This window comes from Protopterus annectens, chromosome 4.part0 (genome assembly GCF_019279795.1).
Source record: "Protopterus annectens isolate FY-2018-M chromosome 4.part0, PAN1.0, whole genome shotgun sequence".
Lineage (NCBI taxonomy): Eukaryota > Metazoa > Chordata > Ceratodontiformes > Protopteridae > Protopterus > Protopterus annectens.
In genome coordinates this window covers 1,524,194,232-1,524,214,809 of record NC_056733.1, presented here as the reverse complement: position 1 = coordinate 1,524,214,809, position 20,578 = coordinate 1,524,194,232, and the positions used below count along the sequence as shown (strand labels likewise).

The window sequence follows — 20,578 nt, the reverse complement described above, 5'->3', positions numbered from 1 at the left end:
TGTCATTCAAAGGGGATCCAGTGTCTGTCAGCCTGGGATGACATGCTCGACAAGCCACGTTGCTTCGCTAGGGACGGCTTGCACCTGTCACCACTGGGCTTTCGGATATTGGCAAAGGCTCTTGCCACCCCCATAGTGCCTTTTTTAGGCAAGGCTCAAAAGTCAAACCCACCCCCATAGACAGCACAAGGAACAAGAAACTAAGGGTAATGCTGCTAAACGCCAGAAGTCTTAATCTCAAGATGCATGCACTCAAAGCTCTCCTCAGTATGGAGAACATCGATATCTGTGCAGTGACAGAAACCTGGTTCAAGGCTCCAGAGAGCACCCCAGCACTACCAGGCTATACCTCATATCATGCTTTTTGGCCCCAAAACCCGGACCAAACCACAAAAGGAGGGGGAGTTTCCATATTTATCAAGGATATCCACACCTCCAGGTTAGTGGCATTGCACAAAGTATCGGAGACCATCCATGTGCAACTAACAGTGGGCAAGACTGCTTTTCAGTTTATAGCATCCTACAGACCACCCTCTCAAAGTCAGGAATCCCACTCAGCTTTCCTGAAAACATTGGAGAACATGAAGATCTCTCCGAACACCATTATATTGGGTGGCTTCAACTACCCAAACATTGACTGGGAGCACTACTCAAGCCCCAGCACCTTAGCCCAAAGGTTCCTGGAAATTATAAACTCAAATGCTATGGAACAACTATTCACCACTCCCACAAGAGGGGACAACATACTAGACCTGATCATTACCAACATGGGGACTCTATGCTCCACACCAGAAGTATATCCCTCATTGGTAAGATCAGACCATAAACTAATTTCACTGGATGTTCACATCCCGACCCCACCCCCAGCCCAGAAAAACACAGTGAAAAACTTCTCAAAAGCGAACTTCTCACTTCTCAAAACCAAAGTGGAATCCTTCAAGGCCCCAGGGCCAGTGGAAACTACGGCCCAAACTGCAGAATCCTATATAAACGCATTCTACGGACATCTCCAGGAATGCATGGATCATACTATCCCAAACAAAACCAAGACCCAATCATCCAAAAGCAGGCGTCCAGTCTGGTGGACCCCTGCCATAAATAAACTGTACAACAGAAGGAGGAAGCTACTACATGATAGAGCAAAATCCCTAATAGGGAAGGCATCTCTGATCAGTACTAGCAAAAAATTATGATCCCTCATAAAATCCTCCAAGGTCAGCTTCGAGAGAAAAATTGCACAGGATACCAAAGACAATCATAAGGCTTTTTTCAGTTATGTTAGAAACCTGGGATGCAACTCCCAGACTTGTTCTGAGTTGATTCTAAACGACAAAAAATACACTGAACCCACAGACATCGCCAATATCCTGGCAGACAGGTTCAGTGCAAACTTCTCCCCTCCCCAAAAGAGCAAGTATCTATCCCGGCAGAGGACTGCCTCCCAAACATCTCTGATGCTCAGGTGAAGGCTGCCCTCTCCAAAGCAAAAAACACTGCTTCCATGGGACCAGATGGCGTCCCAGGTTGCGTCCTACATGAACTCCAAGAGGAACTAATCCCTCAAATAAAACAGCTATACAATCTCAGCCTCACTACAGGATATGTGCCCACAGAATGGCGTACAGAAACAGTGGTCCCAGTCCACAAAGGTGGAGCCTCTGTGGACCCTGGAAACTATCGCCCCATAAGCCTGACTAGCTTAGTCTGCAAGGCTATGGAGAGGATCATCATGGAGCTCATAAACAAAGACATTGGGGATCTACAGACACTAGATCCTACCCAGTTTGGCTTTGTCAAGGGCAGATCCTGCCTTTTGAACCTGGTTGACTTCTTTGAAATAGTCACCAAAGCCATAGATGAAGGGAAGGTAGTCCACACAGCCTATCTGGACCTTGCAAAGGCATTTGACACAATACCCTACTCGGGCATCATAGATAAGCTATCCAGCTTAAATATAAACCCCTATGTCACAAGATGGGTCACAAACTGGCTCAAAGACAGAACCCACAGAGTGAGAGTTGCTGGAGCCATGTCAGACTCGAAACCGGTCACAAGTGGCATCCCACAGGGTTCTGTCCTGGGACCAGTCTTGTTCGGTATATACTTTTCCGAGATACAGGCAAACGTGGGAGGACTATGGCTCACCAAGTTCGCAGACGACTGCAAACTGGGTGCCATAATCAACTCTCCAGCTGACACAAACATCCTTCAAAAAGGTCTCACAGAGACAGATAACTGGTGCCAGCACCATGGTTTAAAGCTAAATGCCAAAAATGTATAGTCATACCCTTTGGCAAAAACAATGTGCCCACAAATTACCACATAGGCGGAAACCCATTAAGTACAGAGAAAGTTATTAGGGACCTGGGGACCCAAGTTGATAGCAATCTCTCCTTTGAAAACCACATTGCCAAAGTGGTTAGAAAGACCTTCTACATAGCCCACCTCATCACGAAGGGTTTCACATCTAGATCAAGAGAGGTAATCGTGCCCTTTATTCATCCCTCATCAGGCCCATCATAGAATACAATGCCCCTTTTGGGATGTACCTTACCCGACACCTGCAGCAATTAGAAAGACCCCAAAAGTATCTCACCAAGAGGATCAAGGGTCTCAAACAGATGCCATATGCTGCTCGGTTAAAAACTCCAGCTCTACTCAGTTGCATACCGCCTATTTGAGGCGATCTATGCCTGACATACAAAGCTATGTCAAATCCAGAATTAATGGACATGCTCCACCTCAGTAAATCTAAATCCCTTAGAGCCACACGCTCGAGGGACTTGAACCTCAGCACAGAAATAAATAGAACTTGCTGGAGGGACAGGTTCATAACCCAGAGACTCCCTTCGCTCTGGAATAGAATTCCAGTTCATGTGAGGCAGAGCACCTCACTGAATCTCTTCAAGAAGAATCTCGATAGGTGGATGGGGGATCGTAGGTTTGTCCCAGGGATTACTCTCGTGTCACTATTAGACAGAGGCACAGTATACTCAGATCAAGGGGTGGCATAAGCCATACAGAATCGGGCTAGGCTTATAATTGCCCCAGGGCAGATAGCCTAGTATGAACCTATGAACCTATAATATTGTTTTCTTTATAGTATTGTGATGGAGCTCAATCCATCCACCCATCCATTTCTATTGCCTGTTTATAAGACTGTACAAGCTACAACACAATGGGGACTTCCCTGTCATCTTTCAAAACTCTCTCACGCCTGACACCAGGGTCCCAGGTATTTTTATTTAATATAGCTGCAGTACTATAAGTTAATGAAGATAGAGCAGCCATGGTGGTGCAGCAGTTAGTGTTGCTGCCTCACAGCAAGAGGTTCTCTGGTTCGATCCTAGGCTGGGGTGCCTTCTGTGCGGAGTCTGTATGTCCTCCCTGTAGTTGTCTGGGTTTCCTCCCACATCCTGAAAACATGCTGTAGGTGGACTGGATACTCTAAATTGGCCCTAGGTGTGAGTGCATGCGTGTGTGTGCCTTCTGTGGAAGGTTGGGCACTGAGTTGGCAACTTGACACTGTAAAACTCCACTGCCAACCATGAGCAGATAGGTGATCTGCTGTGGCAACCCCTAACTGGGGAAAGCCAAAAGAAGAAGACTGTCAGTTAATGAAGATGAATAGCTGCTCATTTGGGTGGTGGGTAGGTTAAAATCCTTGTAGCTTTTCTGTGGCTTTAAAGTGTATTGCAAAAATTTATATATACTGTAAATTGGGTGGCACTGAGATAACATTGCAAAGAATATGCCTTTATAATCTTTAACTACCCCTGTACCTACCCCTAACGCTACATATTATGTTACAAAACATGTATTCCCTAACAGTACTATTACGGAAAACACATGAACTTCAAACATACAGTATACATGCACAACACATGTATCCTCTTCTCTAAGTCTTTCGTTAACGCTACCTGCAAACATTTGCACATACGCACATATCCTGGATGCCAAAACATTCACTATCACTTATCACAATTCCACCTTTCCATATTTGGAAGTTGCAGTTTAGCCTGTCAGTAGATCGTGTTTATCAATCAACAGACACCTATATGGCACAATTTAGCCTGTCAGTATATTGAATTATTCTGCCTTTTGAGCTTTGTACTACTAATGACCATTTTATGCAAAAAGGTTTAATACTAAGCAACATTTTTCTTTTTTCAGAAACAGTTGTTCCAGGATAAAACTTTTAATACATTCAAAAGAATTGTTGTTAATGATTAAATCATTATATTAATTTGTCTGCCTTCACTGTCCATGTATATGTTTTGCATTTAAGTTCATTTCCAATTCTACTCTTGATGTTAAAGTTGCAAGTAGTCTTGAAATACAGTGATGACTACAGAAAATTGTTAATGTGTAAGCTTCACTGTCTGCTCACATTTTCTGTATGACTGCACCCTTGACATAATGCCAAAGTATCTACTGGAAAATGTACATATATCAGCAGGACATCCCGTGCAATTCTTTTGAAGAGTGGCTAGCTACTTAGATTGTGGTTTCATGACTACATTGTGATGTGTTAATTTTCAATTAAAGTTATTTCACATGCAAACACAGTTGATAACTTGTCTTTTTAGACTTTCTTGTGCTAGTTTTTTTTTATTAACACCTAAACTTGCTTATCCCCTCTAATACATCACTGTATTGTATTTCTTAAAGTACTTCTACCTGTGTTATACACCACTCTTCTATCTGTAAATTCTCAGCACAATACTTGTAGTTAATGTTTGTGAATATCAATGCAAATGTTATTATATTGACTATTATGCTATCTTTTCACTGAAACTGCATTATAAAACGTGATATTGTAAATACCGACTGCATTAAATATGTTACCTTGGAGTTTTTCTCCCTGGGAATCCTCTGAAAAAGGGCAGATGTGCCCAGTCAGACTTTCCTGGTAAACGAATGTCAATAAATAAATATGTTGTTGCTGTAATTAGCATGGAAATGTAGTAGCCTGTATACTGATTTAAGCAGGGGGAAATCAGTGTCGGTGTTTTCATTTAAAAAAATAGGGGTCATCATCATCAACAAAATATATTGCAAAATAATACACATTTTGCATGAAAAACTGTATAATTTGGTATTTTATATGACAGGACGCTTACATCCAGCTCCAAAGTTTTGTTAACTTGTACTTGTTACTGAAATCACAGATACTTTAATTATAAGTTTTATCAACTTTTTAGGATTTATCATATCCTCTCAAATGGTAGAAAGTGTTTAAAAACAGAAATTATGCAGTTTCAAAACAAAAATACAATAACTAATGCCTAGTTCATTTCGTATACTTTTCTGTGTATTTTGCAACCTGTGTTCAATATTCTTTATATATTATTTTATCTTTTGCAGAATTTGAATGTGGAACACCCTTAGAAACAACATATGGAGTATATTTACCTAAGAAGAACTCCTATAAAATTGGTGAAAATGTGACATACATCTGCAATCAAAGCTACATGATCTATGGAGATGAAACCATAACATGCACAGCTCAAGGATGGTTATCACTCCCATCTTGTGAAAGTAAGTAAGGCATAAAGTGCATACTAAGGCAAACAGTAGTCCATTATCCACAGAAAAAAAAAGAGTGTGCACATTGGTGACATAAAAAAGACATCATTTTAGCAATAAAACAGAGTATCCAGATGATAAAAAAAATCTGCAAAACTGGTGCTACATACTGACATCTAGGAAAATTAAATCAAAATAATTAAACCGATTTCTTAATATTTCTATAGGATGACAGACCCTAATAAATGAATTCCCTGGTATTCCTATATACAAAGAAAGTAATAATGCCCAAAAGGGAGGGAAAAAAACAGAGCACCCTAGCAGCAGGCCTCTTCATCCCTAGAAGGTCCATTATTTTCCCTTAATGCCAGTCCTTTAGGGTAGATGAAGTCTGGGACAACTTAGAATTGAAATGGCTGCATGAAGGAGAGGAAATTCAGGCCCAAAGAGAAGTAAGATTAATAATTGTATTTTTATTTACAAAAAAATGATCACTTGCTCCCTAAATAATTTCTCTCATATAACCCATAACCTCATATGTGTCTTGCATGCCACATATTTCCATCTTATTTTCCTTCTGATTAGGAGCAAGGCTAACTATTTCTTAACCTGCCCTTTAATAATGTTTTTGTTAACATATTGTGAGTGCATGCTACTCTAATGTAAAGCACAACTACAAACTACAGTAGTGTCACTCATTGTACTGTCTAATGTGTCCCTTGGCCTACTTTGCATTACAGCGATTTGCACCCCCCTTTACTATTTGCCTCTTTCAATTGGAGCATAAGAGTGTGCCTCCTCCCATAGTTGTAAAGACCATTATTATACCATGACCCCCCCCAAAACGTGCATGCTGATTGGCCAGCGTGCACATTGTAAATCAAGTTATACTAATGGAAAAAGGTCCAGTCGCCCGGACTTTTTTCCATTAGTATAACTCTACTTTTAAAACACTGTCTCGCTATGTTAAATGGGTTTAACATAGCGAGACAGCTTTAAAATAAGCAACGGAGATCTCCGTTTCTTATTTTAAAGCTGTCTCTATGCTAAACCCATTTAACATAGCGAGACATTTAAAGCAACGGAGAAAGCAAGATCTCCGTTGCTTTTTTTAAGCTATGTTAAATGGGTTTAACATAGCGAGACAGTTAAAATAAGCAACGGACATCTCCATTGCTTATTTTAAAACTGTCTCGCCATGTTAAACCCATTTAACATAGCTTAACAATAAAGAAAAGCAACAGAGATCTTGCTTTCTCCGTTGCTTTTGCCCACAGCTCTGATGTACTGCGCAGCAGTACATCAGAACTGCTGCGGATGCCAGACATCTGCGGAAGGGCAGTAAACAGGCATTATACTATGCCATTATTTAAGAAAAGTAATAGTTTCTTTTCTTAAATAATGTCATGGTATAATAGCAATAACCCACGCCTGGGTGTGGGTAATGCTGTATTTACCCACGGTTGGCTTTGTTTGGTCCCTCGGGCTTCGCCCTCGGGACCAAACCATGCCAACCATGGGTAAATCCAGCATTATCCACACCCAGGCGTGGGTTATTGCTATAGTATCCCCCCTTATTTTACCAGGTTCTCCTATAGTGCACTTCCTTATCTCTTTATTGCCATGATTATAAATGGCTTGTTCTTATGTGTTCATACCAGATAATGCTTTCCAGAAATAAATTTCCTGCCCACTCCAACCTGTGGTCCAAACTAAACCACGGCCAACCATATGAAGAATAACCCTATTCTCAGTTTATTATCTTGTCTGTCCACCTCAGTCCTCTAAATCCAAAAGATTAGTTTCTTTGAATTGTGCTAACTGAATTTTGACCGTGAAAAATTTCAAAGTGTTCACTTCTCAAGGTTTAAGCCACAAAACATGTATCCATGTTCTGTTTCAACTTCCTGTTCTCAAGCACATCCTCTGCATTCCTCCACGTGTCATCTCCCTTAGCAACATCTTACTCTTTTTTTTCATACAGTCATCCTACAACTTTGACCCGTATACTAACTTCTTCCTGGATTATACATGCCCCTTCACTTTTGTGTTATCTCTCTTTACTTCTTATGACTTGTAACATCTGAATCAGCCATAACTGTTAATTCTTTGACTTGCTTTAAAATATCCCTAGCAACACTAAAGCCCCAAGCCCCATTTGTCTGTCTGATCATGGTTCATCTTCTCCTCCTTATTTTACTTAATTTATCTCTCCTAATTTGAGGGTCATGGCCATTTACTTAGATATCATGAGGCAAAAGGCATTCACTTGTAATTTGCTACCACTATAGAACTCTATTGTACTGCTATCATTTTTTTCCATAGAGACATACATTTGCCATCGCCTTCATCTTGACTTTCTTCTTCTCCCTTCACTCCCAAGCCTACTTTAGCCACTGAATGAGCCCAGACATATACCTTCCTCAATTCCTTCCACTGTAGTTGGCAGTACAGGACCCCTGTAATGTCTAGATGGCAAGCAAATTTGATAGGGTTTAGGCTTGTAGTCTAACTTCCCTGAAGTCTTAACTTTGATTGGTAATTAAAATAAAGCATATCATACAATGGCTGGTCATTAACATTCTGAAAGGAGAATGCTGATTGGTCAGCCCAACCAGCGTGTCCATTGTAAATCGAGAATATACCAATAATAAAAGTCCGGCTGCTAAAGTATCATTGAACAGCCATACTTCTTTTTTCTATTATTATGTAGTAGGCATGCATTAGTCTGAATAAAAGAAACTCTGTGACTGAAGTGTATATCATTATTTAGTGACTTTGTTCCTCATAAAATTTATTTTTTTGTGACAAATTACTGAAGAATTTGGCTGGATAAGGAGAAAGTCATGATTAGTTGTCTGTCAGGTGCCAGAATCTGCCATATTACACAGGTACTCAAGTATCTCAACAACAGGTACTGTTATGACTCTGTCATAGTCCATGTTGGGCTGACCAACTTGAGACATACCTCCCTGGACTATATGAAGAGAGACATGATTGAACTCGCTGAATATGAGTCCCAGGCAGGTATGACCCTAGACTTAAGCAGCATCCTACTGTTACCCAGAATGATGCCTCAATACAAACAGAAAATAATTGACTTTAACAATTGGCATAGTTTCTGGTGTCATTCCAGGGAGATCCAGTACCTGACAGCCTGGGAAGATATGATTGACAGACTATGATGTTTTGTTAGAGATGGCCTGCATCTGTCTCACTTGGGCTTCAAGCTTCTGGCAAAGGCCCTTGCCTCCCCCATAGTGCCTTTTTTAGGAAAAGTCCTGAAATCTATAAAATCAACATAAAAATGCAAATTAAATGCCATGCTGCTAAACGCTAGAAATCTAAACATGAAACTGCACTCATTGCAAGCATTTTTAACCCTGGAAGATCCTGACATTTGTGCAGTCACAGAAACCTGGTTCAAAGATGAGGAGATCACCTTAGCCTTACCTGGTTACTCATCCTATCATACATTCAGACCCCAAACTGTGGGCAGCAAAGCCAAAGGAGGTGGAGTTTCAATATATATTAAAGACACACACACCTCCAGGCTGGTCAAACTGTATGACACACAGGAGACACTTCAGGTGTAGTACTGACAAAGTCAAAGTAAACTTTATTGTCATACAGATCAACACAGCGGAAAAATTGTATGTCACTGCATGAAATTTCGATACTCGTGCTCGTACCATAAGAATTTTAGTTTACAGAAGGAAGATTAATAACAATTTAAAAATACTGAAAATAGAAATCAAAATAAGATACTAAAAATAAATATAATAAAAAATAGATAAAAATTTGAAAGTTTTTACAGCAGAAAGAAAACAATACAACAACAGGAACAGACTTAGAAGAAATATAAGGATATATAACAAACAGTACTATAAAGAAAGAGGCACACGTAAAAAAAAAAAAAAAAAAAAAAAAATCATAGCTAGCTACAGGACCCCAAATTTGACTCAAGATGCCCACTCCACCTATCTGGACTTCTTCAAATCTATCAAGATTCAACCTTTTAGCCTGATCCTGGGTGACTTTAACTACCCAACCGTAGATAGAAAAACTACTCAAGCCAGAACACAAAGGCCCAGAGATTCCTCTATTTTATCAATGCAAATGCCTTGGAACATACCTGATTTTCCTTATCTTTTCTCTCTCATACCTCTGTCGGGACATTATACTTTTTTTTTTCTTTCAGTAAAAAAATAGCAATGGAGCTCATCCTTTCTTCATTGTTTGCTTGCTAAACCAATGATGTACTGCAAAAGTCTGGGAATGCAAGTCCCGTACACATACTCAGTACATCATCAAAGAGCACAACCAGGAAACAACGTGGAAGAACACCACTGTGCCATTATGCAAAAAATAAATAAAAGGAGGAAAAGGCACCACAAGTCACCAATAACAATAGAAAAAAAGCACCCAGACAGCCGTTTCCACATAAACACGTTTATTGACAGATATTAAGCACAGCACAGCGCTCACTAACGCTGACCACAGCAGTAAGCAGTACGTTTTTCTCCACAACTTCTTCAGATATACACAAGCATTACCTTTGGGAATAAATTTCAGCGAGCTGCTAGATATTCAAAAGCGTGATTGGCCACCCTTTGGTCCATCATTAAGAATAATACCTGTCATTATACAAAAAAATTATTTAAGAAAAGTAAGTAGTTTTTTTCTTAAATAATGTCATTGTATAATAGTGTTCACCCCTGTGATTAAACCACAACAACTGTGAGTAAATCTTCAATATACCATACCCACGTCTTTGGTTATTTCCATACTATTAGTTATTATTTAAAGATTCAGACTATAGCCACCTTTTTTAATCATATCAATATCTATATCTATCAATCTAGATATATATATATATATATATATATATATATATATATATATATATATATATTAATGGATTCACTTTATAATCCCGAAATCCTGAAATACCGAATCTCAGAATTTCGAGACCATAAAGCCGAAAGCTTTAAATACCAAAATCCCAAAAGCGCGAATTTTGAAATCGCAAATCCTACACTAACCAGACACCACACACATACACAAACACACACCTTCCCCCCACACACAAACCTACACTACATACAAGCAGGGGGCAAACCCCCTGCATCCCCCATGTGGGGGGCTGCACTCCCCACACCCCCCTACTTAAATATACTAACTCCAGGGTCGAACTACACAGACAAACACATGAAAACACTACCACACACCTACATTCCCCTTGCACACACACATCACAGTCACAACGCACACTGACGCAGACTAAAGCCCCTAACCAACACCCTTAAACATGCATACTTACATGAACTTCCATTCAAACACCGCAATACCAGAAGCGCTACTTTAACATCTCCAAACGTCGGGATTTTGAAATTCGCTCTTCTGGGGTTTCGGTATTTAGAGCTTTCGGCTTTATGATCTTGGGACTCTGAAATTCAGTAATTCAGAATTTCAAGATTATAAAGTGCTCCCATGTGTGTATGTATATATATATATATATATATATATATATATATATATATATATATATATATTTATATATATATATGTGTGTGTGTGAGTGTGTACATGTATGCTTGTGTGTGTGTGCGTGTGTGTGTGTGTGTGTGTGTGTGTGTGTGTGTGTGTGTGTGTGTGTGTGTGTGTATGTGTATTATCAAGTGCTCAAAAACACAAAAGATCGACTTCACAGTATTCAAATACAAAAGAATTCAAAGCAGCAGCACACTGTTGTAATGTGGTAAATACTCAATATCAGTGAAGTAGTTAGGAGAAGTCTAAGTCTAGAATCCCTTTTCTCTCATTTTCTTTTTGGATTATGTAGTATAGTTATACTGTTTATACTAAATTTCTTACTGTTCATTACACTATGGAGCACTCAACAATTAATCAGTGAAAGAGCTTCTTAGTATAATTTTCTGGTTCAGTATTCACTGTTCAAGGTTTTTGTTAAAGTATGTAATGATGTATACATTTCTAAATGTCGTAATTGAACAAAACTGAAGCAACTTTGTGGCATCTTGGAATATAAGAAATCTGATTTAGAGAATAATTAGAACTGTAGCTATGTTACATCATTTTGAACTATAACTTCCTTTTTAGAGTCTTGGATAGTGGGCACTCCAATATAATCACACATTTCTGTTGCTACAGATCAATTGTTTTCTAACCCTATACCTTTACAATCTCTCATAGATGCAACTATACATTCTAAAGTACAGCAGAGCAAATTCAGTAAGAAACAGTCAAGGCTTTAATAAGAAAAAAATAGCAGAAATGAAGATTTAGCCCTGAAACTTACACTGTCATCATATAAATGAAGTAGCCACATTATTATCCAGCCATCCAAGCAATACTAGTCAGGCTGTTTCCAAAATGGGAAGGCAGTTAATAACACTAAACATTCAAGAAAGAATTAAAAACTGGTGTAGAGAGTCAGGCCCCGGGATTCATGAACCTTGCGCCAGGCGCACGCATAGCGTAGGCGTTATAACGCCAAATATGGCCGCCGAGCGATTCAGGTATGATCCAATTCCATGTGCACTACCGGTGTATGCCAGATCTGCGCAGCCCCCGGCGTAGGTATGCTAATCACCCTATGTGCAGTGTGTCACCATGCAAATGAAGGCATATAGCGATTCACGAAGTGGTGCAGGCGTAGCATAAGCCCACGGCAATGTAAACCAAAAAAAATGGTTTACATTTTCCCAAACATAACATCGGAGTAATGGAAGAGTGTCAGACCCAGGTATCACACTGTTAACATATGCCAATGGCGAAATACACAGACAATGGCAAAAGAAAAGATGCACAACACGTAAATAACAACTTAAATGTCATGTCCACAGTAACTCACATCAGAACCGCAGGACATGTGTGCGGAAGGTGCAACATAATGAAATAATATAACAATGTTATAAAATAGCATCGTAATAGACATCAGGTTCACAGCATAATACACCATGGTATGCATGGAATGCCACAACCACGGTGCAAGGGTTGCCAAGGACTCGTGGCAGTCTTCGGCATGGTAACTATGAATTAGTAGTCAATGCCATGCAAATGAGGCAGATAATACTGAATCGCAAATGTCCCGCTGGAGTAAGGTTGTACTAAACGGCGCAGCGGTAAAACACAGAGGAGTGGCTCAGAGGGAATACATGACATCTGCAGAGGGGTGTGCCACCGTAGCAGTAAGCACATTGGAGCACAGCAAACCTGGGCTGTACATCGCAAATCAAAGCTGCAGGACCGGGGTGTGGGGTAATAGTTTAGCTGAGAGCACACAATGCACGCAAAAGTGCATGTGTACGAGGATGACAACGGTCCCAAAACCTAGTAATGTGACGCACGCCCCGCAAACAATATCGGAAACAGGAAGGTGATGTGAAGAATATAAGGAAATGCGGAAGAAGTGTAATCGGAGTACTAATGAGCAATCAACACTAATCATCCCACGAAGGCCAGTCGACGGCAGCTGACAACTCTGCATGCAGAAACCTGCAAAACGGGATAGGGGAGGCATATGAATGCAAAGAAAGTAGGGGAGGTAGCAGATTGCAAAGATAGAAGACCTGACACAGCAGAGCAAAGCAGACTGGCAGCACAATGGCAGTAGCACACAAAACGCATGATATGCCATGTCCATGAAAGTACACATGACAGTGCTCTGCAGGATGCATGCCAGAAAATGGTAGGTGCAACATGCAGAAATAGTAAGGGAAGGTTGAAAGGTAATCCATGGCAGGCAAGAGTAATTCAACACCAAAGGCAACACCGTTGTAGTTCCATCGGTAAAACACGGAAGATAACCCTTAGATACAGCCATACAAACACACCCTATGACATCATCGGTGTGCACAGCACAATAGTATAAAGTGTGAATGCACACAACACACAGCCGTGTATTCCCAAACACCGCACCATAGGTGTAAACACACGGGGAACTTTTAAAATGTACATGTTGGGTGCTGCCATAGCTGTGATCCATCAGCATGTGTTAGAGACAGACGGTGTTGTGGAGGAGGATGCCGACAACCACCGCAGGCCTTGGAGGAGAAGGAGAGTGTTCAGACCAAGGGTAACCTACCAGGGGCTACATGACCTGGAGATAGTAGAGCGTTACAGGGTGGACAGGGACATGTTACAGCAAATAGTGGAGCTGTGCCGGCCACGCCTGAGAACAAGAAACAACAGAGGGGAACCCATCCCAGTGGACACAAAGGTATGTGTAAGCTTGCGAATACTGGCCACAGGTACTTTTCAAAGGCCAACTGGAGATATAATGGGCATCTCACAGGCATCAGCATCCAGGGTACTACACCAGTTCCTGGATGCCATGTTACCACATGCCAATGAGCATATATACTTCCCCAGATCTCAGGAGGATTTGGCTAGCAATATCTGCTACTTCCACCGTGTGGCACAATACCCAGAGGTACTGGGTGCGATAGACTGTACGCACATACAAATCAAGTCACCACCTGGCGAGCAGGGTAGACGCTACATAAACCGCAAGGGATTCCACTCCATCAATTGCCAGATTGTGCGCAATGCCCAGGGCATTATCATGGATGTGTGTGCTGGCAGCCCTGGAAGCTACCACGACTCCCATATCTGGCATGCCTCACAGCTGTATCAGGTATTTGTCAGGGGGGACATCCCACAAGGCCATCTCGTGGGGGATGCTGGCTATGCACTGGAGCCATGGATGATGACTCCCATCAGAAATGCACACACACACATGCAAGAACGCCATAATGAGGCACACGCACAAACCAGAATAATCATAGAGCGTGTGTTCGGGATGCTGAAATCACGGTTCCGGTGCTTGGATACATCTGGTGGAGCCTTGCAGTACTCTCCAGGCACATCTGCCCGCATATTCATAGTATGTGCCATGCTACATAATATGATCCTGCGGAAGCAGCTGCTGCAGGGACATAATGGTGAAGGGCCACAAAGCCCACCACAATTGCCAAGGCCAGTCCAGGCACAGAGGGTTCCAGACCATGAACACACTGTGCCAGCCCCAGTAGGCAGACGGAGGCGTACCCAATATGCCTACGCCTTGGCAAAGAGGGAACGTATAGCACATACTCTGACAGCGTAGGCCCCATGGACTGACACCTCCCCACCTGCACACACAGTGAAATGGATGGCACACAAACATGACCACCTGTAAATTGTAATGTATGGGTGGCCTTATTTGTGACTCCAACATAGGCAGCCCCCAAACACTGTAAACCCAACAGCCAGTGGAACATGTAATGCCAACACCTGAACAGTACATGAGTCCAACAGCATATGGCATTGCTGTGTGCCTGCCACGTTCGCCGCTAGATGTATACATATAAATATATATATATATATATATATATATATATATGTATATATAGATAAATATGTACACATATACATATATATAATACAGATAAGAAAGGGAATTAGAGGAATATAAGGTGACTGAGATGTATCCAGCGATATCTGTAAATAGTATAGATAGTGCAACAACAATCTGAACATCCGGGAGGTTAAAAATAATAGGATACCGCCAACCATGGAATGCGTAACTTACCGATATGCATAACCGCGAGGCTGAAAGACCGACAGAACACAGTACTGTAACAGTACATGCACGTGTAATAGTATGATGATATGAAGGGAGAGGTAGTCACCACTGCCGGTGTTGCGGTCCACGTAGGTACTGTGTGCAACCATCCCCGTGAGTGCCGTAGTATGTGTACGTGTGCGTTGAGGGTGCCGTGTGCATCGCTGTGTGAGTGTAATGTGTGTATGTCTGCAACATGTGTATGTTGGTGCCAAGTTAGAGGCAGAGAAGAATATTAGGTGTAGGCATACGGTAAACTAGCCTCAGGCATATGTTCACTACTAGTCCCAGAGTAGTAGTGACAGCCCCACCCTGGCTAGGTGTGTCCTGACATAGAATGATACAAAGTGAATATGTTCCAGATGGTAGCACAGAAATATTCCCATAAGAAATGGAAAAGATGTATGTAATAGTCATGCCTGTATTTACGACACTGATATGTTACATGCAATATGATACGTTGGCAAAGTCACACAGCAATAGGTATGTATCATGGAAAAAAGTATGTGCTACCCCAGTACTGACCGTGGCCACGTGTTGGCCCGTAAACACCACTGTGTGTTCCACAAGTGTCAAACAATCAATTCCCATTCGAATATGTGGCAACCACTGGCAAACAGGCTATTCCAACAACATGACCACAATGACTGCAAATATCTGGTACAGAATGACAAGGGATAGTTGTCACGTACACATAGCCACTGATATACCACATATGTTACGAAGGTATACATGCATCAAGCTCACCTGCAGACGATATCGAAACCACATAACAACAGCCCAACCTACAATCCCATAACAAAAGACTATTAACTGTTAACTCTACAAGTAGGGATGGAGCACACAGACAACTATACTGTTTATGTAGTGTAGAGATGCAAGGCCCACAAACCGTATCCATGACGTACAACCACCGATATCCCCCACTGTAGATAATAAAGGAATACAAACCGTAATAGCAGCACAAACATACAGTCAGTCAATGACATCTGCATAACCACAACATATCGTGTGGGAGACACAATTAAAGGCGGATGCATAATTGCATGTGTTGTATAAAGGAAAACAATAGCCATGTTACAGTTTGGAGTGCAATACTCCGTTATCATTCGTCGGCAGGACAGGTACACCCACATGTTGAACCAAATACTACACCTGTCACACACAATCCACGGGTGACATGAATTCAAAATATACTTGCCCCTATGCATAGCAGTTGCAGTTACACATAACATAACACAATACAGACCATCTCCACGAAGGTAGGGCAAATAGCCAACGCCCAGGTGGAGAATCCAATTATACCCCAGTATCGACGCGTAATTTCCGAATGGAGTAGATGCACAGGTGATATGCACGTAATTACTCACGTACACATAGCCGCTGATATACCACATAAGTTATGGAGGTATACATGCAGCAAGCTCACCTGCAGACGATATCGGAACCAATTAACAACAGCCCAACCTACACTCCCATAACAAAAGACTATTAACTGTTAACTCTCCAAGTAGGGATGGAGCACACAGACAACTATACTGTTTATGTAGAGATGCAAGGCCCACAAACCGTATCCGTTACGTACAACCACCGATATCCCCCACTGTAGATATTAAAGGAATACAAACCGTAGTAGCAGCACAAACATACAGTCAGTCAATGACATCTGCATAACCACAACATATCGCGTGGGAGACACAATTAAAGGCGGATGCATAATTGCATGCATTGTATAAAGGAAAACAACAGCCATGGTACAGGTTTTGAATGCAATACTCCGATATCATTCGTCAGCAGGACAGGTACACCCACATGTTGAACCAAATACTACACCTGTCACACACACTCCACGGGTGACATGAATGCAGAATATACTTGTCCCTATGCATAGCAGTTGCAGTTACACATAACATAACACAATACAGACCATCTCCACGAAGGTAGGGCAAATAGCCAATGCCCAGGTGGAGAATCCAATTATACCCCAGTGTGGACGCGTAATTTCCGAATGGAGTAGATGCACAGGTGATATGCACGTAATTACTCACTGAGGAACAGCAATTGGCGGGTTGAATTCACATGTTGCAGGTATCAACGTATATAAGGATGACTCTTAAGATATTCAAACCGTATGCTGATACTCAAACAGTGTTGAACTACAGAAAGTACTGCAAACAAAAGTTAACGGCAAAACAATAAACGGAACGAAACACCAACAAGGTATGTAGAACACACGATATGTAAGGTTGTGTAACGCATGATCTGTATTAATAAGCTGTACTGTATGTGAATGGTGGTTGTAATTAATTACACTTGTCCGTAATGCAGAAAGTGGTGAAAGGTAGTCATGTAGTGATGTCTTGCTGAGCATACCAACGCTTGTATAAACCGTGTGTATAGCAGTGGGACATCATGTACACAGCAGAGACACCACAAGGGATGCTACAGGAGGGCATGAAAGTGAACAATGCCATACCACACGCTGTTGCTGGCAGTGTATGTCCAACAAGGAAGTGCCATAGCAGGGGATAGTACATGGATGTATACTGTTACAGCACGCATGTGTATGAGCATATACCGTTGATGACATATGTAAGGTGTGGCCAACGTGCAAGTATGCTCTGCATTAGGGGATACTATGTGAAATATGTGTAATGTATCGTTGTCTAGGTAGATATGACAGATATCCTACACAGTATCACAGGCATATCATGCATAACACAGGTATCGCCTATTGGTATGTACAATAACAGGATACATATGGCCTGTAGGTATGGGACATAGTAGTAGCATGATAGCTACTCTAAATGGAAGGGACACCAAGTAACCATGCACAAAGGACTTGTAGTAGCTGCACAGGTGCACAGTGGGCTACAATGCAGTCTGGCAAGTCCATGTGTAAGCACATGTGCAGTGTACACAGTAGTGTCACCTCTCCATGGTAGTGTCCTGTGAACAGCAGAGGCAGGTGTCAACTGCACCTCTACACAGTACAGCTGCTGTGGTGATACCAGGACTACATGTGTCACCCAAACAGCAAGGGAGGTATCACATGAACAGTGCTACTGTGTGTCCCTGCAGGATGTACACAGGACCTATGTTCCACAGCATGGTGTGTGTTAGGTTTGTAGTAGTAACACAGAAGCACAGCCCATGCAGTGTGGTGTGTGTGCACATATCCAGGAGCATGTTGTTCACAGTGCCCACTGCAGATGTCATGTATGAGGAGTATATGCATCAATAATGTGGTGGACATGGGCCATGTCAGAGCAGAAGAAGACACCCCTGAGTATGTGGTATGCAGATGTGTACAGATGTGTTGTCCGTATTTCATCCGCATATGTAAACTGTCTGAGCCCAGTAAACATCATGGCATGTCAATGTTGTGCCATGTAAAGCTGTAGCTGTTGTTGAAGGTACACCATAAATGTGGTATTGTACCCTTGATTGTGTGTAGATGTGTGTAGTTCACAGGTACAATGGCTACCTATGCACCAGCATCACACACAGTACAGATAGGTGTGGTCTTGCAGAAGGATATCCATGCCACAGTGGAATACGGTAACCAAAGGACTGTGTGTGGCATATGTGTGTACTGCAACCATGTACAATGTGATATGTATGTAGGGGACCACTATCCATGTGATAGTCAGTGGGTGAATGCTGTTATGCAAAGGTGATGTGCATGCACCGTGTGTCATGCATCTTGATGCCATGATACTTATATAAAGTATCCATCACACTGACACCCGTATTGTTGGTATCAGTATGAGCTGGTGGAGCAATAATGGAGCTTGGTACGTAGGTGCTGGAAATCTAGGCATGGACAGTACTCTGTGACAGCATGTTCTGTATGTAAGCATATAGTGAACATGAGTGGCCCTATGACTGAGGACTGTGTAATGCAATATGTACCTGACATGTAGTAGGTACTATGGTATGCTGGCACCACTGTGTTTACTGTCCATGAGCCACATAGCATAACATCCTGAGACACAGGGTATGATGTGCAGGTGGATGTGTATGTTGTCAATACCAGAATGTGGAATGGTGCTGAAAGGCAATGTGAGGACAACGTATGATGTGTTGGCCTCCGTACCATCCTCAACTGCCCTAGCAACTGTATGACAGGTGCCCAGCATGTGTATGTGCCTTGCTGTGGCATTCACAAACCCAACCCGGGTGCTAGGAAAGGACTGGAGGCCATCAATGTGTGTGGGAATCACGTTCCTGATGATGTGCCCCATTGCCATGCAGAATGGCCCAGTCAGGAGTGTATGACTATAGTCCCACTCGTGCAATGCAGTGCCACCTGTGTGTAGTGCGATAAATGCCGCTGTGCGGCAGTCAGGGTCTACAATGTCCGACAAAAGGCTAGCAGTGAATATAGTGGCCTGGTGTGGAGACATATACCGAACAGGTTGGTGGGACATTACAGCCAGGGACATTGGAAGGTGACATTGGGCCAGTGTCCCAGGACATATCATGTGTATGTCAGTACTGTGTATGTGACCACAGGGACACTACGATGTTCATGTACGGATTGCGACCCTGTAGTGAGTGAGAGGGTGTATTGTCGGTAAGTACGCCATCGCCTGGCACATTGCCAACAGTACCTCGGTCTGCAATGCTTGGTTGACTATTGTATGTGACATCAGATGTGGATGTTGCCAAAGAATACTGACATACCACCACAATACCTGAGGCCCCACACCGCAATGTGCGGCAGTCATGTTTAGGTAGCTAGCCTTGGAGTATGTGATGATGGACCTTGAGGACCCACCATGGCTGACAAGTGATGCACCCCACGCATGTGAATGTACACCACTGTGCAACAGCCTGTACCTGTGGTTGTACATCATATGTGCATGGAACATGACCACCACAGTGGCGTCTGTGAACTGGTCAGTACCGCCATGTCTCTGTGTGGAATAGCATGATTCCTGCAATTGTGTACATGCTACTGAAGTGCACTGTGGTTTGTGTTAGCATATGTATGTGTAGTGTCCATCTGCTTGGGTGTCATGATGTTAACAACCGCTGTCAGCAGACATCTGTAATAGTTGTTGTAGTACTCATGTTCCGTGTATGCTGTGATGGGTGTGTTTCCAGGATGTGGCTAGCAAGGCTGTGTAGCATATGTGTGGAATCCACCAAAGAGGGGATAACCCCAGGTGTGTCACACCAGTCACATGGAGGTAGTGTTCATGCTAAGGGTAGTGTAGGTATGGTATGTGTTGTGTATTGTTTTATCCAGCTGAGCGGAGTGCATGACTCAAGCATGTGTAGGTACATGGGTGTCTATCCCAGGGAAGTGTGGGTTACTGTCAGCACACAGCAGTAGTAGCTGTCTGAGGCCCAATGTACACTATAACAACACAGAAGGTATGTAACCTGTGTCTATCCCAGGTAAGTGTG

At 42.2% G+C, this 20,578-nt stretch overlaps 1 protein-coding gene across 1 annotated transcript in view; it reads left to right on the top strand.

The window, feature by feature from the left end:
* The window catches only part of LOC122799938 (coagulation factor XIII B chain-like), a 479,343-nt gene that overhangs the window by 59,265 nt on the left and 399,500 nt on the right, over positions 1-20,578 (top strand). Inside the window, exon 3 of the mRNA XM_044069346.1 lies at positions 5,368-5,541. Within this exon, the coding sequence (XP_043925281.1) occupies positions 5,368-5,541 (174 nt within the window). The remainder of the gene's footprint in view (positions 1-5,367; positions 5,542-20,578) is intronic.